General features: G+C 49.8%; 1 protein-coding gene and 1 non-coding gene across 3 annotated transcripts; both read left to right on the top strand.

The window, feature by feature from the left end:
* The first annotated feature begins 95 nt into the window (after nucleotides 1-95).
* KANSL2 (KAT8 regulatory NSL complex subunit 2) lies at nucleotides 96-26,410 on the top strand. Of its 2 annotated transcripts, none has more exons than XM_063179413.1 (10): nucleotides 96-139; nucleotides 1,508-1,759; nucleotides 5,065-5,243; nucleotides 6,125-6,239; nucleotides 6,801-6,964; nucleotides 9,518-9,684; nucleotides 11,166-11,262; nucleotides 17,539-17,792; nucleotides 21,719-21,904; nucleotides 25,616-26,410. In XM_063179413.1, the coding sequence occupies exons 2-10, from the start codon at nucleotides 1,509-1,511 to the stop codon at nucleotides 25,700-25,702; spliced, it is 1,500 nt and encodes a 499-aa protein (XP_063035483.1). In that variant the 5' UTR covers nucleotides 96-139; nucleotide 1,508; the 3' UTR covers nucleotides 25,703-26,410. The 2 variants fall into 2 exon arrangements, with proteins under 2 accessions (XP_063035483.1, XP_063035484.1); XM_063179414.1 differs by lacking the exon at nucleotides 96-139 and adding an exon at nucleotides 254-271.
* On the top strand, nucleotides 11,338-11,465 carry LOC134431401 (small nucleolar RNA SNORA2/SNORA34 family). The gene has a single exon (XR_010030970.1). It is a non-coding gene; the product is annotated as a small nucleolar RNA SNORA2/SNORA34 family (small nucleolar RNA).
* Nucleotides 26,411-27,926: the final 1,516 nt, after the last annotated feature.

The raw sequence follows: 27,926 nt of genomic DNA, 5'->3' as shown, positions 1-27,926 counted from the left end.
CCAGCGTGAGTGACGGCGAGCTGAGCCAATCACGCGCGAGAACGCCCCCGTGCTCGCCGCTGATTGGTGGACGGGCGGGCCAGTGAGGAGGCGGGGCGGGCGCACGGCGCGGCAGCACGGAGGCCGCGGCAGCAGAGAGGTAAGATGGCGGCGGCGCCTCCTGCTCACAATGGGGCCCGGTGTGCCCCTCAGCGCGGCCCCTGAGTTCTCCTCCAGGGCTCGTCTGCCCTGCGCCGTCCCGGGGGCGGCTTTCCTCTCGCTGTCCGCTCCGGTAGCGCTACCTGGGCTCCCCTCAGGGGTGTCCCTTATGCCCGCCGCCCGCGGACAAAATGGCGGCGCTTGGGCGGCGGGAGCGCGCATGCGCGGGAGCGGGGCGGCAGAGCACGTGCGCGGGCGGGAGAGCACCGGGACAGACCGGGACAGGCACCGGGAGAGAGACTGGGATGGACCGGGATATACCGGGATGGGCACCGAGAGAGAGACTGGAATGGACCGGGACAGGCACCGGGAGAGAGACTGGGATGGACCGGGATATACCGGGATGGGCACCGGGAGAGGGGCTGGGATGGACCGGGATGGGCACCGGGAGAGAGACTGGGATGGACCGGGATGGGCACCGGAAGAGAGACTGGGATGGACCGGGATATACCGGGATGGGCACCGGGAGAGAGACTGGGATGGACCGGGATAGATCAGGAGGGGCACCGGGAGAGGGGCTGGGATGGACCGGGACAGGCACCGGGAGAGAGACTGGGATGGACCGGGATATACCGGGATGGGCACCGGGAGAGAGACTGGGATGGACCGGGATATATCAGGAGGGGCACCTGGAGAGAGACTGGGATGGACTGGGACAGGCACCGGGAGAGGGACTGGGATGGACCGGGATAGATCAGGATAGAGACGGTGGTAGATCAGGATGGGCAGCGGGAGAGAGCCTTGGATGGACTAGACACGGGGATAGATCCAGATTGGCACCGAAATACACCCGAGGATAGACCGGGATGCACTCTGGGGGATACCGGTACAGAGGCGGGAATAGAGTGGGATGAGCACCAGAAAGGACCGGGAATAGAGCGGGGTGAGCACCAGAAAGGACCGGGAATAGAGCGGGGTGAGCACCAGAAAGGACCGGGAATAGAGCGGGGTGAGCACCAGAAAGGACCGGGAACAGAGCGGGGTGAGCACCAGAAAGGACCGGGATAGAGCGTGCTCGGGGCTGGGTGGGCAGCGGGGATGCCCCGGTACGGAGCCGTGCAGGGACACAGGCGGCGGAGCAGGACAAATCACCGGGACACATCGAGGTAGAGGCACTGGGGGTTCACTGGGAGGATCCCCCCAGATTCATGCGGGGCTCAAAGCTCCCTCCAGCATTTTTGGGAGTTTTTTACCTCCACAGGAGCAGCCTCATCTTCTGCTGAAGGGCTCGGATTGGATTCAAATTCTTCCCCGCTGCTACTTTTCATTGTATCAGCGTTTCATTGCCCTCCCTTCCCTTGCTCTGCAGCATGAACAGGATCCGCATTCACGTGTTACCGACCAGCCGGGGCCGCCTGACCCCGGTGCCGCGGCCTCAGGAGCCCCTGGCCTGCTCCTTCAGCCACCGGCCCTGCTCGCAGCCCCGCCTGGAGGGGCAGGAATTCTGCATCAAGCACATCCTCGAGGACAGGAATGCTCCCTTCAAACAGTGCAGCTACGTGTCCACCAAGAACGGGAAGCGTTGTCCCAATGCTGCTCCCAAACCTGAGAAGAAGGATGGGTGAGTGGCTTTTCCTCCTGCTTTTCCAGTCCCAGACTCTGTAGAATTAAAACAGGCAGGGGGAGTTTTTTTTTTTCTTTGCCTTCCCTTTTGAAGGAATGGCTGGAGTTGTGTCAGGGGAGATTTAGGCTGGATTTTGGGGAATCTTCCCCCAGTTGAGTCCTTGAGCAGCTCCTGAGGGTAGTGGTGACATTCACAGCCCTGCCAGAGCCCAAGGAGTGTTTGGATAATGCACCCAGGAACGTGGTGGCATTTTGGGATGTCCCAGGAGTTGGACTTGGTGATCCTTGTGTGTCCCTTTCAGGATATTCCATAATTCTTCTCTTTCATCTGCTACATTGGATTACCTCTGAGAAGCATCTCCCTTTTCCCAAAATGTTTTTAAGCTGGAGAAAGACTCCATGGAGTTATCTGGGGACTGTGGGCTGTGCCCTGAGCCAGCAGAAGGTGGCTGCAGTGCTCCAGGCCCTGCACTGGAATCTGTGTGTGCAGTCCCTCCCTCATCCCAGCACATCCCCAGATAATCCCCAGAGCAGCCACTCAGATCCCTCTGGAGCTTTGGTTGTGCTGCTGCTTCCCTTATGGCCTTTAAAATGTTTAAGGGGTGGAACAGTTATGCATGATAGAGCACAGATTCCTGACAGGAGCATTGTTTCAGGGATTTACTGGAATGTGGGCAGTGGATGTCTCCACCCTAGTCCCTGTGCCATAAAATGTGAGAACATTTGGAAGCAGAAGAGCTCAAAAACTCCCTCACCTCACTGGTTTTAACCAAAAGCTGGTTTTACTCCCTGCTGCTGGTGGCAGAGGTGATGTTCCCACAGTGGTGGGTGGCATCTCAGCATTCCCAGACTGGATCTGCAGCTCCCTGTGAGAGATTCCATGTGCCAGAGCTTGTTCCTTGCACTTCTGCCCTGCTCAGGTGAAACCCTGCATCCAGAGCTGCCTCCAGAGCTCAGGAAGCTTTTCCTGACCCCCCCAGCTCAGGGAAAAAACACGGAGCAGTTGGAATGAGTTCAGAGATGAGCGTGGAGCAGCTCTCTTAGAAGGAAAGGCTGAGAGAATTTAAATTGTTCTGGAGAAGAGAAGCTCAGAGATGACTAAAGAGCTGCAGGAAAGATGGAGAGATTATTTTCAAGGGATGGAGTGCCAGGACAAGACGGAATGGCTTCCCACTGCCAGAGGGCAGGGCTAGGTGGGACATTTGGAACAAATTTCTTCCTGTGAGGGTGGGGAGGCCCTGGAATGGATTTCCCAGAGAAGCTGGGGCTGTCCCTGGATCCCTGAAAGTGTCCAGGGCCAGGTTGGACAGGGCTTGGAGCCACCTGGGACAGTGGAAGGTGTCCATGTCCCTGTCCATGGATGATCTTTACCTCCTAAAGCATCCTGGGAGTCTGAAAAAGCAGGAATGGGAAAGGTTTGGGAGCTATTCCAGGCTTGGTGGCTGCTCCTTTGGAATGGCTGTGCTCATTTAAATGCCTTAAAAAGAGGATTTTTTTATCCCCCCCCCCCATTTTCTCCGGCACGAGGAAAACAGGAAGATTTTAATCCCCAGATTACTGTGGCATCATGGTGCATTTAAAGCAACAGAGCTCAGAGCCTCAGGAGTGCTTGGAGGCCAAAGCAGAGCAGCAGGATCCAGGGGAGCTGCTCCTGTGAGGGTCCCCTCAGTGTTGTCCCCTCCTCAGGGGATTCATCCCTGAGGAAACCCCAAACTTCTCAGCAGAAAATACCCATGGAATCTCCACACCATTTGGGGATTTGTCCTTCGGGGGCTGCTGAGGCTGCTGAGCTCTGCTCTTGGAGGCAAACCTGCACTGTGATTTGGCATTTTGTGGCCACATTTCTCTCCACAGAGAAAAGCAAGGCACAGTAATTCTTCCCAAGAATATTTCTGGGATTGACATTCTCTGAACCTTAGAGGAAGGAAACCGAATTCTTATCGTTTGCTGTGCCTGTGTTTGTGCAAATATGAATGCAATAGGGAGATTGTTTACCCAAAGTGATGGTGTTTTGTTTCCTTGGCCTATGAGGGCCGTGTGTGGTGACAGTCACGAGTTTCAGAATGTTGAGATCTTGGCAGATTCAGTTTAGATGTGATGTAATATATTATAAAATATTATAGTATAGAATATTAATATGTATAGTATACTATGGATATATGTATATATGTATAGTAAAATTATAGTATAGAATATACTATATATAGTATACTATATTATATATAGTATAACCCTATATATTATATATAGTATAATATAGTATAGTATATAGAATATAATATAGTGTAATATATATAGTGTATGTATAGTGTATATGGTACTATATATAGTATATAGAATATATATAGTATAGAGTATTATAGCTATAATATAATATAATATAATATAATATAATATAATATAATATAATATTTATAATATAATATGTAATATATAATATCATATAATATAACATATAGTGTATATATAGTGTATATAGTACTATATATAGTATATAGAATATATATAGTATAGGGTATTATAGTATATGTGTGTATATATACATTATATATAGTGTATATATAGTATAGAGTATAGAATATTATAGCATATGTATATATATTATATATAATATATATAGCATATATAGTATAGTGTATTATAGTATAATATAGTATATAATATACTATAATATTATAATATAGTATAATAAAGTAATTAATTAATTAGCCTTCTGATATCAGTGGAGTCCTCCTCATCATTCCTCTTTTGTTTAGATGTAATGCAATATAGTATAGAATATTATAGTATACTATATATAGTATATACTACATATATAGTATAATCCTATATATATAATATGTAGTATAATTATAGTATAGTATAATATATACAGTATATAGAATATATATAGTGTAGAGTATTATAGTATATGTATGCATATACATTATATATAGTGTATATAGTATATAGCATAGAATATTATAGTATATGTATATATATTATATATAGTATATATAGCATATAGTATAGTATATAATATAATATAATGTATCCTATACTAGAATATTATAATATAGTATAGTAAAGTAATTAATTAGCCTTCTGATATCGATGGAGTCCTCCTCCATTATTCCTCATCATTCCTCCTTCATCGGGGCCTCCTCATTGCAGCTGTAGTGTTTGCTGATGGACGAGGGATTCCAGCAGCAGCAGCTGGGAGAGCAAGCAGGGTCAGGCTGGGGAGGAGGGGAGGCTCAAACAGCTTTTAGCTTCTTCCTACCCAAACTACCCCACAAAATCCTCCGCTGCTTTGTCCCACAGCACCTCGTTCTGCGCGGAGCACGCCCGGCGCAACGCGCTGGCACTGCAGGCTCAGGTGAAGAAATCCAACCCCGGGCCCGTGGGTGAGACCCTGCTGTGCCAGCTGAGCTCCTATGCCCGGGCAGAGCTGGGCAGCCAGAGCGCCGAGAGCAGCCGCAGCGAGGCCAGCCGCATCCTGGGTGAGCACTGAGCTCCTTTGCCTTGAGATTTGAGCTTTTAGTTTTTTACAGATCCTGTGGGGGAACCACTCGTTGGTTTTTCTGGGTCTGGATTGAAGGAATTTAAACCAGTAATTCATGTTCCAGCTCAGGTGGTTTTTATTTCTTATCAGAAAAACAGTCTCACTACTGTGAGTTCAGCCACAAGGCACAAAACAGCCAACGATCTCTTGTTCCAAGGTCTTTTAACACTAAACTATCCAATTAAGAACTGACACCTAGATTATTTTCACTTTTAACCCAATAACTGACTCCAAAGAACTGATCCCCTTTTGGCACCTGGATTATTTTCCCTTTTAACTCAAGAACTGATCCCCTTTTGGCACCTGGATTATTTTCTCTTTTAATCCAATAACTGACCCCAAAGAACTGATCCCCTTTTGGCACCTGGATTATTTTCTCTTTTAATCCAATAACTGACCCCAAAGAACTGATCCCCTTTTGACACCTAGATTATTTTCCCATTTAACCCAATAACTGATCCCAGAGAGCCCCCAGTGCTGACTGGAATTCCCTGGTTCCTGGGAGGGCTGAAGGATCATTCCCAGAGTGTTCTGGAATTCTGTGGTTCGTGAGAGGGCTGAAGCATCATTCCAAGTGTGTTTTGGTTGTTCTGGTTGTTCCAAACTGTGATGTTTTCTGTAATTTCCTGCTCCATGTCCCTCACTCAGAGTTTTGAGGTGGAGAATTCCCTCTTGGCATGAGGCAGAGCCTGCTCAGCTCCATGGGGCTGAGCTCCAGGGTGTCCCTGGCCATGCTGGGATGGGGCTGAGCTCCAGGGTGTCCCTGGCCATGCTGGTATGTGGGACAGTGTCCTGTCACTCTGCTGCTGTGTCTTGCAGACGAGGACAGCTGGAGTGACTGTGAGCAGGACCCTGTCACTGTGGAGCAGACGTGGCGTGGGGACCCTGACAGTGAAGCTGACAGCATTGACAGCGACCAGGAGGATCCCCTCAAGTAGGTTGGGGGAGTAGTTAGATTTTTATTTTGAGGGGGCTCAGCCTGGAACCCAGACTCTTCACCAGAAAAAACCCATGGGATCCCCACACCATTTGGGGTTTCATCCCTGAAGGACCCTCAGACTCTTCAGCAGAAAAAAAAACATTAAATCCCCAGACCCTTCAGGGATCAGCCCTTAGGGACCCCCACACTCTTTGGGGGCTCATCCCAGAGGAAACCCCAAACTTTTCAGCAGAAAAAAATCCGTGGAATCCCCAGACCTTTCAGGGATCAGTCTCCAAGATACCCTCACACCTTTTGGGGGTTCATCCTTGAGGAACCCCCAGACTCTTCAGAAGAAAAAAACCCTGGGATCCCCAGACCCTTCAGGGATCAGCCCCAAAAGACCCTCACACCCTTTGGAGACTCTTCCATGAAGAACCCTCAGACTCTTCTGCAGAAAAAACCCCTGGGATCCCCAGACCCTTCAGGGATCAGCCCTGAGGAACCCCCACACCCTTTGGGGGAATCAGTCTCCAGGAAACCCCCAAACAGACCCTATTTCCCTGGGTTTTCCAGGCATGCTGGTGTGTACACAGCCGAGGAGGTGGCTCTGATCATGAGGGAGAAGCTGATCCGCCTCCAGTCCCTCTACATTGACCAGTTCAAGCGGCTCCAGCACCTCCTGAAGGAGAAGAAACGACGGTTCCTGCACAGCAGGAAGGGAGAGCACGAGGCCATCGGTGAGCCCAGACCTCCTGCCTGGGGGTGGGCACAGAAATCTGCTAAAAATGGAGGGGTTGGGCCTTTCTAGAGGCTGATTTCAGAGCAGGATAAAGGCGGGGGGGGTTCCACACTCGGTGTTTTGTTGAAGAGATGGGGAAGTGGCTGGAGCACAAGGAGGAGGATCTGGAGAGCTGGGGAGGGGCTGAACCTGGAGAAAAGGAGGCTCAGGTGGGACCATCTCAGTCTGTGACTCCCTGAGTCCTCCTCATCATTCCTCCTTTGTTTAGATGTAGTGTAATATAGTATAGAATATATAGTATAGAATATGTAGTAATGTAATATAGTATAGAATATATAGCATAGTGTATATATAGTATGTATAGAATTGTATATAGAATATATATAGTATAGAATATTATATGGGATACTATATATAGTGTACACTATATATAGGATACTATATATAGTATAACCCTATACATATATAATTATAGTATAGTACAATATATATAGTATATAGAATATATATAGTATAGAATATCTTCGTATATGTACATATATATAATATATATACTATAATATAGAATACGTATAATACTTCTATAGTTTATAGTATAGTCTATTATAGTATAATATATATAGTATATCTATAGTATATATAAATACTATATATACTATATACACTGTATAAATAGTACATATACTATATATATTATATATAATATATATAGTATATATATACACAATATAGTATAAAATATAATAGTATATGTATATAATATGGTATATGTATATAATATAATATTTTATACTATATACTATATGTAATATACATTTACTATGATATTCTATACTGTATATGGTATATATTATAGAATATCATAGTATATGTATATATATTATATATATAGTATAGTATAATGTAGTGGATGCTATACTATAATACTATAATATATTGTAATATATCTGCTCCCACAGAACAATGCGACAAAAGGAAATGGCCTCACACTGTGCCAGGGGAGGTTTGGGATGGGCATCAAGAGGATTTCTGTATGGAAAAGGTGGTCAGGCATTGGAAATGCCCAGGAAGGAGTTCAGTGCACAGCTGGACATTGCACTCAGTGCACTGGTCTGGTTGGCAAGGTGGGGATCAGTCACAGGTTGGACTCTGATCCTGGAGAGCTCTTCCAGCCTGAGTGATTCCATGATTCTGTGCTGGTCCTGTGCCCAGAGATCCCTATCACTGCAGCTCCAAAGCTTGTGCATTTCTTTGCTCTTCAGAGCTTGCAGTGTTGGCAGGAAATGAGCTATAATGTTAATTCTGAGACAAAAGTGCTTATTTTGTACTGGGATTTCCTGTTTTTTCCTTTGACGAACAAAAAAATATTCATCCATAAGGCCCTTGGTGTGTGGACAGGAGCTGGTTCCAGTAACACCAGTGCTGCTGTATTGGTTTATCCCTCCTTAGCAGCTTTCCCTCTGCTGGCATTCTCTCTATGCAGAGCATACTTTTGAAAGCAGGAATTCCCAGTTCAAAAGAGGCAAAACCCAGTTGTGTAACTGATCCCAAGTATTGCAGAGCAAAGGACTCTTTTTTCCAGCATCATCCTTTAATAGCTCATCCTGGAAAACGCCATAATTCAGCTCAGGCTCGAGTAAAAATAACCAGGAGTTTGGTACATACCAGTTTTGCAGAACTCTTTTTAGCAAAGCAGGCAGAGAAAAACAGATCCTGTAATTACACCAGGAATGCTGGCAGGAAGCTTCCAGAACTCACCCAGGAGTGACCTGGAATTGGACAAGTTTTTTGTTCTGCTGAAATCACAGTGCACAGGAGCGGCTCGAATTATTTTTATAAAGGAGCTTCTAAAAATACCCTGTGGGTTCCTGGTGTTCAGCAGAGGTCAGGATAAATTTTGAGATGGGACCTGCACCGCCAGGCGTCACCCAAAGCTGGTGGGTTGAGGGATGGAGCCCTCAAACCCCAAAAATCACAGAATCACACAGAAGTTCAAGGCTGGAAGAGACCTATAAGATCATCAAGTCCAGCCCATGTTCTAACTGTTCAACTAGATCATGGCAGCAAGTGCCACATCCAGTCTTTTTTTGAATTCTTCAAGGGATGATGACTCCACCACCTCACTGGGTAAATGATTCTAGTATCTGACCACTCTTTCTGTGAAATATTTCCTACTTAATTCTAACTTACATCTCGCTTGACGCAGCTTGAGACTGTGTCCTCTTGTTCTATCCGTTGTCGCCCGGAGAAAGAGGCCGACCCCCAGCTCACCACAGGCACCCTTCAGGAGAGACCAACCCCAGCTCACCACAGGCACCCTTCAGGAAGTTGTAGAGAGCAATGAGGTCGCCCCTGAGTCTCCTTTTCTCCAGGATAAACAACCCCAGCTCCCTCAGTTGCTCTTTGTATGTCTTGTGCTCCAAGCCCCTCACCAGCCTCGTTGCCCTCCTCTGGACACGCTCAAGTAACTCGACGTCCCTCCTAAAGTGAGGGGCCCAGAACTGGATACAATACTCCAGGCAGATTCGTGACTCTTCCTTTATTCCTGCAGGCAGCAGCCTCCTGACAGGCCCAGAGGGGCTGATGGCCAAGGAGAGGGAGAACCTGAAGAGGCTCAAGTGCCTGCGGCGCTACCGGCAGCGCTACGGGGTGGAGGCTCTGCTGCACCGGCAGCTCCGCGAGCGCCGCGTCCTGGCCACCGACGGCGCGGCCCAGCAGGTCCGTGGGGACACCCTGCAGGGGGCTCCGTGTCCTCCTGTCACCCTGGCAGTGACCCCAGGCCCTGGCAGATTGCCCCACGTAACGTCCTTCCTGCCAGGGTGCTGCCCTGCTGGGTTTGGAGAAGCTTTTTGGAGTTGCTGTGGGAGCTCCTGGGTTTGTAGGAGCTCCTGGGGTTGTTGTGGGAGCTCTTGGGTTTGTAGGAGCTCCTGGGGATGTTGTGGGAGCTCTTGGGTTTGGAGAAGCTTTTGGGGTTGTTGTAGGAGCTTCTGGGTTTGTAGGAGCTCCTGGGGATGTTGTGGGAGCTCTCGGGTTTGGAGAAGCTTTTGGGGTTGTTGTAGGAGCTCCTGGGGTTGTTGTAGGAGCTCTTGGGTTTGTAGGAGCACCTGGGGTTGTTGTAGGAGCACCTGGGGTTGTAGTAGGAGCTGTTGGGTTTGTAGGACCTCCTGGGGTTGTTGTGGGAGCTCTTGGGTTTGTAGGAGCTTCTGGGTTTGTAGAAGCTCCTGGGGATGTTGTGAGAGCTCCTGGGGATGTTGTGGGAGCTCCTGAGTTTGTAGGACCTTCTGGATCTGTGGGACCTCCTGTCCTTCCTGCAAGGACAGCTCTAGCTGCCACCATCCTGGGTTTGGAGAAGCTCCTCTGGTTGTTGTAGGAGCTCTTGGGTTTGGAGAAGTTTTGGGGTTGTTGTAGGAGCTCCTGGGGTTGTTGTAGGAGCTCCTGGGGTTGTTGTGGGAGATCCTGGGGTTGTTGCAGGAGCTGTTGGGTTTGGAGAAGCACCTGGGGTTGTTAAGGGTGGTCCTGGATTTGGAGAAGCTCCTGGGGTTGTTGAGATTTGTGGGAGCTTCTGCATCTGTGGTAGCTCCTGTGTCCGCGAGAGCCCTCAGGTGTGTGGGAGCTCTTGGTTCCACACCTTGAATGCTGGGCTCAGTTTTGGGCTCCTCACAGCAAGACAGACATTGGGGGTCAAATCCAGAGAAGGAAAAGAGACTGGAGGCCAAGAAAGGTCTGGAAAACTCCTGAGGAGACGAGGGAGCTCATCCTGGAGAAAAGAGGGCTCAGGGTGTTGGGAGGTTTGAGGATTTTTAGGAGCTCGCAGCTTGTGGAAGCTCCTGGGTTTGTTTGTCAAGGCTCTCAGGTTTTTGGAAGCTCCTGGCTCTGAGTGAGTCCATTCCAGTGCCTAAAAGAGGCTTAAAAAAAAAGGAGTGGGAGTTTTAAATAGACATCCAGTGACAGGACAAGAGGAAATGGTTTTAAACTACAACATGAGAGGTTTAGATGGGATATTGGGAACAAATCCCTCCCTGTGAGGGTGGCGAGGCCCTGCAATGCGTTTCCCAGACCAGCTCTGGCTGCCCCATCCCTCAGATGCTCAAGACCAGCTCGGATATGACTTAAACCAGCGTGGGACAGTGCAAAATGTCCTTGCTGTGGGAACATGAGCTTTAGGATCTCTCCCAACCCAAACCATTGCACGATTCCAGGCTCACACCACCCGCTCCAGCCAGCGCTGCTTGGCCTTTGTGGACGATGTCAGATGCTCCAACCCCTCCCTGCCACTGACCAGGCACTGCCTCACACGTATCCTTTGATCCCAGCCTCTCCCTGAGTGTTTTCCAGCAGTTTTCCCCCTGGTTGTGCCTCTTTTCTCCCTCCCTGGCCCTGAATCAAGGCCCTCGGTTTGCTGTAGCCGTTGGTTTCAAGCAGGAGCCCAGAGGAAATGTCTCCCAGTCTGTTGGTGCTCCCCTGCCATGGATCAGCCAATTCGTGTGGGAGAAACAATGTCTGAGCTTGTTTTCTATGGAAAAACTCCTCCTGATGAATTCAGAGATCCCTAATGAGCTCAGAAATCCCTAATGAGCTCAGAAATCTCTAATGAGCTTAGAAATTCCTCCTGATGAATTCAGAGATCCATGATGAATTCAGAAATCCCTAATGAGCTCAGAAATCCTCCTGATGAATTCAGAAATTCCTCCTGATGAATTCAGAAATCCGTGATAAATTCAGAATTCTGTCTCCCCTGTCTGTTGGTGCTCCCATGCCATGGATCAGCCAGTTCGTGTGGGAGAAACAATGTCTGAGCTTGTTTTCTATGGAAAAACTCCTCCTGATGAATTCAGAGATCCCTAATGAGCTCAGAGATCCCTAATGAGCTCAGAAATCCCTAATGAGCTTAGAAATTCCTCCTGATGAATTCAGAAATTCCCCTGATGAATTCAGAAATCCCTGATGAATTCAGAAATCCCTGGTGAATTCAGAAATTCCTTCTGATGAATTCAGAGATCCATGATGAATTCAGAAATCCCTAATGAGCTCAGAAATCCTCCTGATGAATTCAGAAATTCCTCCTGATGAATTCAGAAATCCGTGATAAATTCAGAATTCTGTCTCCCCTGTCTGTTGGTGCTCCCATGCCATGGATCAGCCAGTTCGTGTGGGAGAAACAATGTCTGAGCTTGTTTTCTATGGAAAAACTCCTCCTGATGAGCTCAGAGATCCCTAATGAGCTCAGAGATCCCTAATGAGCTCAGAAATCCCTAATGAGCTTAGAAATTCCTCCTGATGAATTCAGAAATTCCCCTGATGAATTCAGAAATCCCTGATGAATTCAGAAATTCCTCCTGATGAATTCAGAAATTCCTGATGAGCTCAGAAATCCCTAATGAATTCAGAAATTCTCCTGATAAATTCAGAAATCCTCCTGATGAATTCAGAAATCCCTGGTGAATTCAGAAATCCCTGATGAATTCAGAAATCCCTGAATTCAGAAATCCCTGAATTCAGAAATCCCTGGTGAGCTCAGAAATTCCTGATGAATTCAGAAACTCCTCCTGATGAATTCAGAAACTCCTCCTGATGAATTCAGAAATCCCTAATGAATTCAGAAATCCCTAATGAGCTCAGAAATTCCTCCTGATGAATTCAGAAATTCCTGATGAATTCAGAAATCCCTAATGAATTCAGAAATCCCTGAATTCAGAAATCCCTGATGATTCAGAAATCCCTGAACTCAGAAATTCCTCCTGATGAATTCAGAAACTCCTCCTGATGAATTCAGAAATTCCTTATGGATTCAGAAATCCCTGATGAGCTCAGAAATCCTTGATGAGCTCAGAAATCCTCCTGATGAATTCAGAAATTCCTGAACCTCCCCTGACAAAGATTGAGGCTCTTCCCTCTTGTCCTGTTCCTTGGGAGCAGAGCCCCAATATGGGATCAAGGATCTCCCAGCTCAGGGATCACCCCAAATATGGGATCAAGGATTCCCCAAATATGGGATCAGGGACCCCCAATATGGGATCAAGGACCCCCCAATATGGGATCAAGGACCCCCAATATGGGATCAAGGATCCCCCAGCTCAGGGATTTGTGGGAGCTGCTGGGTTTGTGTGAGCTCTTGGGGTTATCAGAGTTCCTGGGTCTTTGGCAACTCTGGGTTTGTGGGAATTGCTGGATTTGTGGGAACTCCTGGGTCTGCAGGAGCTCCTGAGTTTTTGGGACCTCTTGGGTCTTGAGGAGCTTTCAGATTTCTGTGGAAATTCTGGATTTTTGAGAGCCCCTTGTTGTTGTTTTTGGGGTTTTTTGCCCCTGGAGTTTTACTCCCCCAGCCCTGTGCAGGGAGCTGGAAACTGCTTTTGTTTCTCTCTAACCACCACAGACCTCAAAATAAAGCCAGGAGAAATCCCCTAAAACAGCCAGAGAAGCTGCTGTGGGCAGCTGGTGCTCCTGGGAGGGAGGAAAGAGCTGGGTCTGACTCTCAGTGACACAAACAAGCTTTTCCTGGGGCAGCTGATAACATCTGATAACATCTGTGGCTTTTCTGGAGCTCTCTTTGCTTCCAGGAGCTGGATTGTTTGTGACAGGGCACTAAAGGGATGGGGGAAAGCTGGGAGGTTCCAGATGGAGCTTGGGATTTTTGTCCTCTTGGCGGTCTGTGCTTTTGGCTACCAGTAAAGGCAGTGCTGGAGATGAAAATCTGATTTTCCCACTCCCTGTTCCCTCACCACAGCTTCCCTTGGGTGTCCCAGGTCCTTTTCTCTTGGGCTGGGCTCTGATTTTGCTGCCAGCCCAAATTCTGGCTCCCCCACAGCCTGCCAGGAAATGAATTCCTGAGAAATCCTTGAAGTAGGGAGGAGAGGAGGGAGGGGTGAATCTCAAACCCAGCCAGCTTTAAGAAACTGCCTTAAATTTGGTGTCTTTTCTCCATTTTTTGTGAGTTTGGGGGATTTTTTTCCCCTCCTCCCACACTGGTGTGTGTGTGTGAGGAAATTGCAGTTGGGATGATTCTGGTTGGAAGGGGATGGAAGAGGAGAAAGGTGTGGGAGGAGGAGGAAGGGGTTGGAATAAAAGGATGAGGGTCAGAAGGGGAGAAAGGGATGGAAGAGAAGGAAAAGGTTGGAAGATAAGGGTGGGGATCAGAAAATGAGAAAAAGAAATGAAAGGATGGGAAGAAAAGGTTGGAAGAAGTGGATGGGGATTGAAAAAAAAAGAGGAAGGGATTGGAAGAAAAGGATGGGGATCAGAAGAGGAGAAAGAGAAATGGAAGAGGAGGAAAGGGTTGGGAAGAAAAGGATGGGGATCAGAAGAGGAGAAAAGGATGGAAAAAGAGGAAGGGATGGGAAGAGAAGATTGGAAGAAGTGAATGGGGGTTCAAAAAGAGGAAGGGGTGGGAAGAAGAGAAAGATTAAAAGAGGAGGAAGAGGAGTGGAGTCAGAAGAGGAGGATGGGATCAGAATAGGGCTTGGAAGAGGAAGAAGAGGGTGGGTGTGGGAAGAGGAGGAAAGGGTTGGGAGGTGATGGCTTTGATCTGGAGCTCCTTTGCCTCTGGATGGCTCTGCAAGTGTGATGCAATTGAAGAGGAGTTTCTGTCTGGGATTAAAGGCAGGAAATCCCATTTACACCTCTGGCAGGAACAGCTTTTCCACTGGGAAGGAAAATGCAGTGAGAAAATAGAAATAACATAACCAAAATGCTGGCTGTGGGAGAGGCATTGTGTGTGCTGGGATCTCCCTGCCCGTGGGGCTGGAGCTGCTCCTTTCCCAGGGATGTCTGCAAACAAAAGTTAATCCTGAGCCTTTGTGCCATCCAGCTGAGAATCTCTGAGTGGTTTATGGGATCCAGCCACATCTCCCAGCCCCCACAGAGAGGGGATTATGGCTGTTGTCCCAGATTTCCATCATGGAAATGATGTCACCCACATCCCTGAGCATTGGGGTGCAGTTTTAACCTCTGCATTCCTGGTCTGGGATAAATTGGGGTGGGTTAAGCAACATTTGTGGGGGATTTGGGAGCATTTATCCCTCTGGGTCCCCCAGTATGGGATCAAAAATTCCCCAGCTCAGGGATGACCCTAAATATGGGATCAAGAATTCCCAATTATGGAATCACTCCCAAATATGGGATCTCAAGGATTCCCAATTATGGAATCACTCCCAAATATTGGATCTCAAGGATTCCCAATTATGGAATCGCTCCCAAATATGGGATCTCAAGGATTCCCAATTATGGAATCACTCCCAAATATGGGATCAAGGATTCTCAATTATGGAATCACTCCCAAATATGGGATCAAGGATCCCCCCAGCTCAGGGATGACCCCAAATATGGGATCAAGGACTCCCCAATATGGGATCAAGGATTCCCCAATATGAAATCAGTGATTCCCCAATATGGAATCACTCCCAAATATGGGATCTCAAGGATTCCCAATTATGGAATCACTCCCAAATATTGGATCTCAAGGATTCCCAATTATGGAATCACTCCCAAATATGGGATCAAGGATTCCCAATTATGGAATCACTCCCAAATATGGGATCTCAAGGATTCCCAATTATGGAATCACTCCCAAATAGGGGATCAAGGATTCCCAATTATGGAATCACTCCCAAATATGGGATCAAGGACTCCCCAATATGGGATCATTTCCCAGGGATGTCTGCAAACAAAAGTTAATCCTGAGCCTTTGTGCCATCCAGCTGAGAATCTCTGAGTGGTTTATGGGATCCAGCCACATCTCCCAGCCCCCACAGAGAGGGGATTATGGCTGTTGTCCCAGATTTCCATCATGGAAATTATGTCACCCACATCCTTGGGCATTGGGGTGCAGTTTTAACCTCTGCATTCCTGGTCTGGGAGAAATTGGGGTGGGTTAAGCAACATTTGTGGGGGATTTGGGAGCATTTATCCCTCTGGGTCCCCCAGTATGGGATCAAAAATTCCCCAGCTCAGGGATGACCCTAAATATGGGATCAAGGATTCCCCAATATGAAATCAATGATTCCCCAATATGGGATCACCCCCAAGATGGGATCAAGGATCCCCCAGCTCAGGGATGACCCCCAAATATGGGATCAAGGATTCCCAATGATGGAATCACTCCCAAATATGGGATCTCAAGGATTCCCAATTATGGAATCACTCCCAAATATGGGATCTCAAGGATTCCCAATTATGGAATCACCCCCAATATGGGATCAAGGATTTCCCAATATGGGATGACTCCCAAATATGGGATCAAAGATTTCCAATTATGGGGTCACCCCCAATATGGGATCAAAAATTCTCCAGCTCTAGGATGACCCCAAATATGGGATCAAGGATTTCCAAATTTGTGATTACCTCCAATAAGGTATCAAGGATCCCCCAGCTCAGGGATCACCCCCAAATATGGGATTAAGGATTTCCCAGTATGGAATCAAGGATCCCCCAGCTCAGGGATGAGCTCCAATATGGGATCAAGGATTTCCCAATATGGGATGGCCTCCAAAATGGGATCAAAAAATTCCCGTTTAGGGATGACCCCCAGTATGGGATGACCTCAAATATGGGATCAAGGATTCCCCAGCTCAGGGCTAACCCCAAATATAGGACGAAGGATCCCCCCAGCTCAGGGATGACCCCTTTATATGGGATTAGGGATTCCCCAATATTGGACCACCCCAATATGGGATTAAGAATTCCCTATATGGGATCAAGGATCCCCCCAGCTCAGGGATGACCCCTGATATGGAATTAGGGATTCCCCAATATTGGATCACCCCAATATGGAATTAGGGATTCCCCAATATTGGATCACCCCAATATGGAATTAGGGATTCCCCAATATGGGACCACCCCAATATGGAATTAGGGATTCCCCAATATTGGATCACCTCAATATGAGATTAGGGATTCCCCAATATGGGATCACCCCAATATGGAATTAGGGATTCCCCAATATTGGATCACCCCAATATGGAATTAGGGATTCCCCAATATTGGATCACCCCAATATGAGATTAGGGATTCCCCAATGTTGGATCACCCCAATATTGGATCACCCCAATATGGAATTAGGGATTCCCCAATATTGGATCACCCCAATATTGGATCACCCCAATATGAGATTAGGGATTCCCCAATATTGGATCACCCCAATATGAGATTAGGGATTCCCCAATATTGGATCACCCCAATATGGATTTAGGGATTCCCCAATATTGGATCACCCCAATATGGAATTAAGAATTCCCTATATGGGATCAAGGGTCCCCCCAGCTCAGGGATGACCCCTGATAAGGAATTAGGGATTCTCCAATATTGGATCACCCCAGTATGGAATTAGGGATTCCCCAATATGGGACCACCCCAATATGAGATTAGGGATTCTCCAATATTGGACCACCCCAACATGGAATTAGGGATTCCCCAATATTAGATCACCCCAATATTGGATCACCCCAATATGGAATTGGGGATTCCCCAATATGGGACCACCCCAATATGGAATTAGGGATTCCCCAATATTGGATCACCCCAATATGGGATCACTCTCTGCCTGTACCTCTGCTGCTTTCCTTGACCTCCTCTCCCCAGATATCTGCCAGGACACCAACCAGAGCCTTTTCAAGCCTTGCCAGGGCTCTGAGGAGGTTCCCTGCAACAAGCCCGTGCCCGTCAGCCTGTCGGAGGAGCCCTGCTGCCCGCTGCACCTGCGGCTGCCCCCCCAGATGTACGTGCCCGAGCAGGGGCTGGCAGTGCCCCAGGAGCTGGGGGCAGCGCCCTCGGAGCTGTACCTGAGTGCAGCCGAGCTGCAGCCCACCGAGAGCCTGCCCCTGGAGTTCAGTGATGTAAGTGGCACAGCTGGAGTGGGAGAGGAGGTTCTTGCAACCTTTGCTTCCCATCCCTTCCTCCTCTTCCATTAATCTTCCTCCTTTTCTGACCCCTGTCCTTTTCTTCCCATCCCTTCGTCCTCTTCCATTTCTCTTTCTCCTTTTCTTCCCACCCCTTCCTCTTTTTCAACCCCCATTCACTTCTTCCAACCTTTTCTTCCAACCCTTTCTTCTTCCATTTCTCTTTCTCTTCTGATCCCCATCCTCTTCTTCCTGTTTTTCAACCCCTATTCACTTCTTCCAACCTTTTCTTCCCAACCCTTTCCTCCTCTTCCATTCCTCTTTCTCCTTTTCTGATCCCCATCCTTTTCTTCCACCTTTTCAGCCCCCATTCACTTCTTCCAACCTTTTCTTCCAACCTTTTCTTCCAACCCTTTCTTCTTCCATTTCTCTTTCTCCTCCTCTGATCCCCATCCTTTTCTTCCAAGCCCTTCCTCTTTTTGAACCCCCATTCACTTCTTCCAACTTTTTCCTCCCATCCCTTCCTCCTCTTCCACCTGAGATCCCACCTGGGATGGGAGAGGAGCTTTTTCCGACCTTTTCTTCCCATCCCTTCCTGCTCTTCCATTTCTCTTTCTCCTTTTCTTCCCATCCCTTCCTGCTCTTCCATTTCTCTTTCTCCTCCTCTGATCCCCATCCTTTTCTTCCTCTTTTCCAACCCCCATTCACTTCTTCCAACCTTTTCTTCCAACCTTTTCCTCCTCTTCCATTTCTCTTTCTCCTTATCTTTCCATCCCTTCCTCTTTTTCAACCCCCCATTCACTTCCTATCTTTTCTTCCCATCCCTTCCTCTTCTTCCATTTCTCTTCCTCCTTTTCTGCTCCCCATCCTTTTCTTCCCACCCCTTCCTCTTTTCCAACCCCCATTCACTTCTTCCAACCTTTTCTTCCAACCTTTTCCTCCTCTTCCACCTGAGAATCCCACCTGGGATGGGAGAGGAGCTTTTTCCAACTTTTTCTTCCCATCCCTTCCTCCCCTTCCATTTCTCTTCTTTTCTTCCCATCCCTTCCTGCTCTTCCATTTCTCTTTCTCCTCCTCTGATCCCCATCCTTTTCTTCCTCTTTTCCAACCCCCATTCACTTCTTCCAACCTTTTCTTCCAACCTTTTCCTCCTCTTCCACCTGAGGATCCCACCTGGGGTGCTGCATTCTGAGGTTCTGAGCACAGGAGGAGCTGCTGGAGTGAGGCTGGAACAGCTCTGGGATCAGGCTGGGGATGTCCAGCCTGGAGAGGAGAAGGATCCAGGGACACCTTGGAGCCCCTTGTGCCTGCAGAGAGCTGGAGAAGGATTTGGGGACAAAGGATGGAGTGCCAGCATTAAGGGGAATGGTTTCCCACTGCCAGAGGCAGGGTTAGATGGGATATTTTGAACAAATTTCTCCCTGTGAAGAATCTCCCTAGGGAGGCCCTGGAATTGATTTTCCAGAGCAGCTGTGGCTGCCCCTGGATCCCTGAAAGTGTCCAGGATGAGGTTGGACAGGGCTTGGAGCCACCTGGGATAGTGGAAGGTGTCCATGTCCCTGTCCATGGATGATCTTTACATTCTAAATCCATCCTTTAGTCTGAAAAAGCAGGAATGGGAAAGGTTTGGGAGCTATTCCAGGCTTGGTGGCTGCTCCTTTGGAATGGCTGTGCTCATTTAAATGCCTTAAAAAGAGGATTTTTTTTTTTATCCCCCACCCCCATTTTCTCCGGCACGAGGAAAACAGGAAGATTTTAATCCCCAGATTATTGTGGCATCATGGTGCATTTAAAGCAACAGAGCTCAGAGCCTCAGGAGTGCTTGGAGGCCAAAGCAGAGCAGCAGGATCCAGGGGAGCTGCTCCTGTCAGGGTCCCCTCAGTTTTTGGGGGCTGCTGAGCTCTGCTCTTGGAGGCAAACCTTGGATCTCTGGTGATGGAGGAGAGATTCCAGCCCCAGGAGCCAGGAGAACAAGCAGGGTCAGGCTCAGATCAGATCCCAGCCCCTTTCTGTGCAAACAGGAGGTGAAATTTTGGGTTAGGAAGGAAGAGCAGGGCTGGTTTCCCTCATGCTGTCCCTTGGGAGGCTTCTGAGCTCTCTCTGGAGTGCTGCAGATCCACGGGAGCTGCTGGGGGTGTCTGTGTTGTGTCTCAGCAGGCTGGGGAGGTGCCACTCCTGAGGCACGGGAATGTCACCAGGAATGTCACCCTGTGTGTCACAGCCCCTCTGGAGCCAAAACAGATCCCAGATTCTGCTGAATCCCAGCTCCTCCTGAATCCCAGCCTCTCACAAATCCCAGCTCCTCCTGAATCCCAGTCTGTCCCAAATCCCAGCCTCTCACAAATCCCAGCCTGTGCTGAATCCCAGTTCCTCCCAAATCCCAGCCTCTCTTGAATCCCAGCTCCTCCTGAATCCCAGTCTGTCCCAAATCCCAGCCTTTCCAAATCCCAGCTTCTCCCAAATCCCAGTCTTTGCTGAATCCCAGTCTGTGCTGAATCCCAGTTCCTCCCAAATCCCAGCCTCTCTTGAATCCCAGCCTCTCCTGAATTCTCTTGAATCCCAGCCTCTCCTGAATCCCAGCCTCTCACAAATCCCAGCCTCTCCTGAATCCCAGCCTCTCACAAATCCCAGCCTCTCCTGAATCCCAGCCTCTCCTGAATTCTCTTGAATCCCAGCCTCTCCTGAATTCTCCTGAATCCCAGCTCCTCCTGAATCCCAGCCTCTCACAAATCCCAGCCTCTCCTGAATTCTCCTGAATCCCAGCCTCTCCTGAATTCTCCTGAATCCCAGCTTCTCCTGAATTCTCCTGAATCCCAGCTCCTCCTGAATCCCAGCTTCTCCTGAATCCCAGCTTCTGCCAATTCCCAGCTCCTGAATCCCACCCAGCTCCTCCTGAATTTCAGCCTCTCCCAAATCCCAGCCTCTCCCAAATCCCAGCTTCTCCTGAATCCCAGCCTCTTCCAAATCCCAGCCTCTCCTGTTCCAGGGGTCCCCAGGAGTGTGTGTGACACCCTGGGTTGCTCTGGGGGTCCCCAGAAGGGTGTGTGACATCCTGGGTTGCTCTGGGGGTCCCCAGATCTGTGTGTGACACCCTGGACTGCTCTGGGGGTCCCCAGGAGTGTGTGTGACATCCTGGACTGCTCTGGGGGTCCCCAGAAGGGTGTGTGACATCCTGGATTGCTCTGGGGGTCCCCAGGAATGTGTGTGACACCCTGGAGAGCAGGGACTGGTGTGGGGGTCCTCTGGAATGTGTGTGTGACATCCCAGGAGAGGATGGGGATGTTCCAGGTGTCCCCAGGAGTGTGTGTGACATCCTGGATTGCTCTGGGGGTCCCCAGAAGGGTGTGTGACATCCTGGGTTGCTCTGGGGGTCCCCAGAAGGGTGTGTGACATCCTGGATTGCTTTGGGGGTCCCCAGGAATGTGTGTGTGACATCCTGGATTGCTCTGGGGGTCCCCAGGAGTGTGTGTGACATCCTGGATTGCTCTGGGGGTCCCCAGGAGTGTGTGTGACATCCTGAGTTGCTCTGGGGGTCCCCAGAAGGGTGTGTGACATCCTGGAGAGCGTGGGGGTGTCCCCAGTGTCCCCAGGAATGTGTGTGTGACACCCTGGAGAGCAGGGGTGGCTCTGGGGGTCCCTAGAAAGGTGTGATTGGACCCTGCCAAAGCCATTCCAGGTGCTGGAGGGACACCTTGGGGACAGTAAAATCACGCTGGCCTCCAGCTGGTGTGTGCCACACCTTGTCCTCAGCAGTGCCAGCCGGGATCGTGGCATTGCAGGAGGAGGAGGAGGAGGTTCCTGAGGTGTCCAGGGCCCCCCTGGCATGGTGCCCACTCCTCCTCCTCCTCCTCCCTGCCTTCCTCCTCCCTTCCCTGCTGCTCCACACCCTCCTCAGCCCTGATAATCTCTCTTTTCCCTGGCAGGACCTGGACGTGGTGGGTGATGGGATGCAGTGCCCACCTTCCCCTCTGCTCTTCGACCCTTCTGTGAGCCTGGATCCAGCCCTGAGGGACATGGCTGAGGCTCCCATCGACATCCTGGCCCTGGAGGAGCCTGACAGGGGCAGCTCCTGCTCCCCGCTCATCCCTGCAGCCCAGGGGCCTGCCCAGGTATGGACTGACAGGGCTGTGGTGGTTATAAAGGGAAAAAAAAATCCAGAATTTCCTAAGAAATCTGAAAGCTCCTCAAGACCCAAGAGGCCCCAAAAACTCAGGAGCTCTCACAAACCCAACTCTTCCCTCCCTCCCAGGAGCACCAGCTGCCCACAGCAGCTTCTCTGGCTGTTTTATGGGATTTCTCCTGGCTTTATTTTGAGGTCTGTGGTGGTTAGAGAGAAACAAAAGCAGTTTCCAGCTCCCTGCACAGGGCTGGAGGAGTAGAACTCCAGGGAGAAAAAAACACCAAAAACAACAACAAGGGGCTCTCAAAAATCCAGAATTTCCACAGAAATCTGAAAGCTCCTCAAGACCCAAGAGGCCCCAAAAACTCAGGAGCTCTCACAAACCCAACCCTTCCCGCCCTCCCAGGAGCACCAGCTGCCCACAGCAGCTTCTCTGGCTGTTTTATGGGATTTCTCCTGGCTTTATTTTGAGGTCTGTGGTGGTTAGAGAGAAATAAAAGCGGCTTCCAGCTCCCTGCACAGGGCTGGGGGAGTAGGAGAACTCCAGGGGAAAAAAAAACCCAAAAACAGCAACAAGGGGCTCTCAAAAATCCAAAATTTCCTAAGAAATCTGAAAGCTTCTCAAGACCCAATAGGTCCCAAAAACTCAGGAGCTCCTGCAGACCCAGGAGTTCCCACAAATCCAGCAATTCCCACAAAGCCAGAGTTGCCAAAGACCCAGGAACTCTGATAACCCCAAGAGCTCACACAAACCCAGCAGCTCCCACAAATCCCTGAGCTGGGGGGTCCTTGATCCCATATTGGGGGATCCTTGATCCCATATTGGGGAATCCTTGATCCCATATTGGGGAATCCTTGATCCCATATTTGGGGTCATCCCTGAGCTGAGAGATCCTTGATCCCATATTGAGGAATCCTTAATCCCATATTTGAGGGTGATCCCATAATGGTGGATCCTTAATCCCATATTTGAGGGTGATCCCTGAGCTGGGGGATGCTTGATTTCATATTTGAGGAATCCTTGATCCCATATTTGGGGTGATCCCATACTGGGAGCTCCTTGATCCCATATTGGGTGTCCTTGATCCCATATTGGTGAATCCTTAATCCCATATTCGGGGGTGATCCCATATTGGGGAATTCTTGATCCCCTACTGGGGGATCCTTGATCCCATATTGGGGGTCCTTTATCTCATATTGAGAAATCCTTGATCCCATTGGGGAATCCTTAATCCCATATTTGAGGGTTATCCCCAAACTGGGGGATCCTGGATCCCATATTGGGGAGTCCTTAATCCCATATTTGGGGGTGATCCCATACTGGGGGATTCTTGATCCCATATTGGGGAATCCTTGATCCCATATTTGGGGGATTCTTGATCCCTGAGCTGGGGGATCCTTGATCCCATATTTGGGGTGATCCCATACTGGGAGCTCCTTGATCCCATATTGGGTGTCCTTGATCCCATATTGAGGAGTCCTTGATCCCCTACTGGGGGATCCTTGATCCCATATTGGGGGTCCTTTATCTCATATTCAGAAATCCTTGATCCCATTGGGGAATCCTTAATCCCATATTTGGAGGTTATCCCCAAGCTGGGGAATCCGTGATCCCATATTGGGGGTCCTTGATCCCATATTGGGGATCCTTGATCCCATATTGGGGAATCCTTTATCCCATATTTGGGGGTGATCCCATAATGGTGGATCCTTAATCCCATATTAGGGGTCATCCCTGAGCTGGGGAGTCCTTGATTTCATATTTGAGGAATCCTTGATCCCATATTCGGGGGTGATCCCCTACTGGGGGATCCTTGATCCCATATTGGGGGTCCTTTATCTCATATTCAGAAATCCTTGATCCCATATTGGTGAATCCTTGATCCCATATTTGGGGGTGATCCGATACTGGGGGATCCTTGATCCCATATTGGGGAATCCTTTATCCCATATTTGGGGGTGATCCCATACTGGGGAATCCTTGATCTCATATTGGGGATCCTTGATCCCATATTGGGGAATCCTTTATCCCATATTTGGGGGTGATCCCATATTGGGGGATCCTTTATCCCATATTTGGGGGTGCTCCCATAATGGTGGATCCTTGATCCCATATTTAGGGTTCATCCCTGAGCTGGGAGATCCTTGATCCTTGATCCCATATTGGATGAGTTTTTCTCTTCCTCCCACACAGCAGCTGGGTGTGCCCATGGTCTGGGTGGCATTAGGAGTGCCAGGCTGTGGGTGCCACCCTTGTCCTGGGCATGTCTGGGACAATGGGGATGTCTGGGATGCTCTTGGAACCTCTGAATCCCAGTTGAGGGTTTTTAGGGGAGTTGTTTCCCAGCCCAGGGGTTCCCCTTTCTTCCTTGGAGTCTTAATTTTCACTGGGAAAACTGAAATTTATTCCTCTCATTCAGGTTTGGAGCCTGGGCTTCTTTGAGGTGTCCCCACAGGTGATGTCGCCCACTGTCCTGTCGATTAATTAATTAATCCACATTAATCCTGTGGATTAATGGTTCCTGGGGTGATAGCCAGGTTTTGGGGTTCTCCTTTCTTCCTTGAAGTCTTAATTCTCACTGGGATAACAGAAATTTTTTGACTGAAATTTGTTCCTGGCGTCCTTTCTGGGGCTATTTTGGGGTGTCCCCACAGTGACAGGTGATGTCACCCAGTGTCCTGTCATGGTGTGAAGGCCAAGTTTTGCGGCCACATCCCAGGGGTTCCCCTTTCTTCTTTGGAGTCTTAATTTTCACTGGGAAAACTGAAATTTATTGACTGAAGTTTGTTCTTCTCATCCTTTCTGGAGCCTGGGGCTATTTTGGGGTGTCCCCACAGGTGATGTCGCCCACTGTCCTGTCAATTAATTAATTAATCCACATTAATCCTGTGGATTAATGGTTCCTGGGGTGAAAGCCAGCTTTTGGAGTTCTCCTTTCTTCCTTGGACTTACTTTTCACTGAGATAATTGAAATTTATTGACTGAAATTTGTTCCTCTCATCCTTTCTGGAGCCTGGGGCTATTTTGGGGTGTCCCCACAGGGACAGGTGATGTCACCCAGTGTCCTGTCATGGTGTGAAACCCAGGTTTTGGGGCCACATCCCAGGGGTTCTCCTTTCTTCTTTGGAGTCTTAATTTTCACTGAGAAAACTGAAATTTATTCCTCTCGTTCTGTTTGGAGCCTGGGGCTTCTTTGAGGTGTCCCCACAGGTGATGTCGCCCACTGTCCTGTCGATTAATTAATTAATCCACATTAATCCTGTGGATTAATGGTTCCTGGGGTGAAAGCCAGCTTTTGGGGTTCTCCTTTCTTCCTTGCAGTTACTTTTCACTGAGATAATTGAAATTTATTGACTGAAATTTGTTCCTCTCATCCTTTCTGGAGCCTGGGGCTATTTTGGGGTGTCCCCACAGGGACAGGTGATGTCACCCACTGTCCTGTCATGGTGTGAAGGCCACGTTTTGGGGTGGGGAGGGTGTCACACCCCAGGCTCTGACTGAAGACCCCCAGTTTTTCCGTAACTGTTGGTTTCAAACGAGAGCCCAGAGCAAAAAAAAAAAAACCCTCCCGGTCTGTTGGTGCTCCCACCTTGTGGAGTTCCCAATTCGTGTGGGAGTGACAGTGCCAGCCCCAGGCTGTGTCCCAGCACCCCCTGCCGTGTCCCTGTGCTGTCCCAGCAGTGTCACCTTCCCTTGCAGCCCCAGCAGCAGCAGCCACAGGGAACGGCCTCGAGCAGCCCAGCCCGAGGAGCCAACGGGAGCCTGGAGCCAGGAGCTGTGGGCTGAGCCTGCTGTGGGACCCTCAGCGTGGGACCTGGAGGGGCTGCAGAGCCTCCAGGAGGAGCTGCAGCTCCAGCTCTGCTGATTCTGCAGCCACAGAAACCCCAAAAACCCCAGGATGGGGCTGCAGACCCTCCTGTTCTCCATGGGGATGGAGCAACCAGGGGAGGGAAATCACCAAATTCTGGGGGACACCTGGGGTGTCAGCATGGGATTTAGGGGGGGCTGGAGAGCTGCTGCAGTGCCAGGAGGAGCTGCAGCTCCAGTTCTGCTGATTCTGCAGCCACAGAAAGCCCAAAAACCCCATCCAGACCTTCCTGTCCTCCGTGGGGATGGAGCGGCCACGGGAGGGAAATCACCAAATTCTGGGGGACAGAAATCACCAAATTCTGGGGGACCCTCACCGTGGGACTTAGGGGTCCTTGAGTCCTTCTCCAGTGCCAGGAGGAGCTGCAGCTCCAGCTCTGCTGATTCTGCAGCCACAGAAACCCCAAAAACCCCAGGATGGGGCTGCAGACCCTCCTGTTCTCCATGGGGATGGAGCGGCCACGGGAGGGAAATCACCAAATTCTGGGTGACAGAAATGCCCAAATTCTGGGGGACAGAAATCACCAAATTCTGGGGGACCCTCACCGTGGGACTTAGGGGTCCTTGAGTCCTTCTCCAGTGCCAGGATGAGCTGCTCTGCTGATTCCTGCAGTCACAGAAACCCCAGGATGGGGCTGCAGACCCTCCTGTTCTCCATGGGGATGGAGCGGCCACGGGAGGGAAATCACCAAATTCTGGGGGACACCTGGGGTGTCAGCATGGGATTTGGGGAGGCTGGAGAGCTGCTCCAGTGCCAGGAGGAGCTGCAGCTCCAGTTCTGCTGATTCTGCAGTCACAGAAACCCCCAAAACCCCATCCAGACCTTCATGTCCTCCGTGGGGATGGAGCGGCCACGGAAGGGAAATCACCAAATTCTGGGTGACAGAAATCACCAAATTCTGGGGGACCCTCACCGTGGGACTTAGGGGTCCTTGAGTCCTTCTCCAGTGCCAGGAGGAGCTGCAGCTCCAGCTCTGCTGATTCTGCAGCCACAGAAACCCCAAAAACCCCAAGATGGGGCTGCAGACCCTCCTGTTCTCCATGGCGATGGAGCAGCCACGGGAGGGAAATCACCAAATTCTGGGGGACAGAAATCACCAAATTCTGGGGTACCCTCACCGTGGGACTTGGGGGTCCTTGAGTCCTTCTCCAGTGCCAGGAGGAGCTGCAGCTCCAGCTCTGCTGATTGTACAGCCACAGAAACCCCAAAAACCCCATCCAGACCCTCCTGTCCTCCGTGGGGATGGAGCGGCCACAGGAGGGAATCCCCAAATTCTGGGGGACAGAAATGCCCAAATTCTGGGGGTCTCTGCCACACCCTGAGGGGTTTTGGGGGGACAGAGGTTCTGTTCTGCGGGTCCCCCCCACAATAAAGTGATGGAGGTGGGTGCTCGGTGTCCCTGTGTCGTGTGATGAGTCTGGAATTTGGGGTGTTGGGGGTGCACTGGGGGATGTTTGGGAGTTCCCTGGGGGGTATTTGGGGTGTCCTGGGGGTGTTTAAGGTGCTCTGGGGGTGTTTTGGGGTTCCCTGAGAGGTGTTTGGGGTGCCCTGGGGGATGTTTGGGGTTCTCTGGAGTGTTTGGGGTGCCCTGGGGTGTGCTTGGGGTGTTTGAGATTCCCTGGGGGGATGTTTGGGGTGTCCTGGGGGTGTTTAAGGTGCTCTGGGGGTGTTTTGGGGTTCCTTGAGAGGTGTTTAGGGTGCCCTGGGGGATGTTTGGGGTGCCCTGGGGGATGTTTGGGGTTCTCTGGAGTGTTTGGGGTGCCCTGGGGTGTGTTTGGGGTGTTTCAGATGCCCTGGGGGGATGTTCGGGGTGCTCTGGGGTGTTCAGGGGTGTCCTGAGGGGTATTTGGGGGTACACTGGGGGGTGTTTAGGATGCCCTGGGTTCTTTGGGGGTGTTTGGGGTGTCCTGTGGTGTCCTGGGGATGTCTGGGGGTGTTTGGGGTGTCCTGGGGGTGTTTGAGGTTTTTGGGGTGCCCTGGGGGTCTCGGTGTCCCCCGGTCCCCAACTACTGCTATTGGGTGGGGGTCCCTTTGGGGTCCCCATTTATTGCAGTTCGCTCGGGGGGGCTCGGTCCGGTCCGGTCCGGTCCCATCCCGGTGCAGCCCCACCGGGGCGGGGTGGGGGGGGCTCGGTACCGATTC

This window comes from Melospiza melodia, chromosome 31 (genome assembly GCF_035770615.1).
Source record: "Melospiza melodia melodia isolate bMelMel2 chromosome 31, bMelMel2.pri, whole genome shotgun sequence".
NCBI classification, from domain to species: domain Eukaryota; kingdom Metazoa; phylum Chordata; class Aves; order Passeriformes; family Passerellidae; genus Melospiza; species Melospiza melodia.
The sequence above is the reverse complement of the archived record's forward strand: the minus strand, read 5'-3'. Positions and strand labels throughout refer to the sequence as shown.

What these genes read in the sequence shown, in the direction of transcription:
- KANSL2 (XM_063179413.1), top strand. Translation starts at nt 1,509, where the DNA reads ATGAACAGGATCCGCATTCACGTGTTACCGACCAGCCGGGGCCGCCTG. An exon ending in CCGACGGCGCGGCCCAGCAG is followed by an intron (nt 9,685 to 11,165) that starts GTCCGTGGGGAC and finishes GCACGATTCCAG; the next exon opens with GCTCACACCACCCGCTCCAG. An exon ending in CAGCCCAGGGGCCTGCCCAG is followed by an intron (nt 21,905 to 25,615) that starts GTATGGACTGAC and finishes CTTCCCTTGCAG; the next exon opens with CCCCAGCAGCAGCAGCCACA.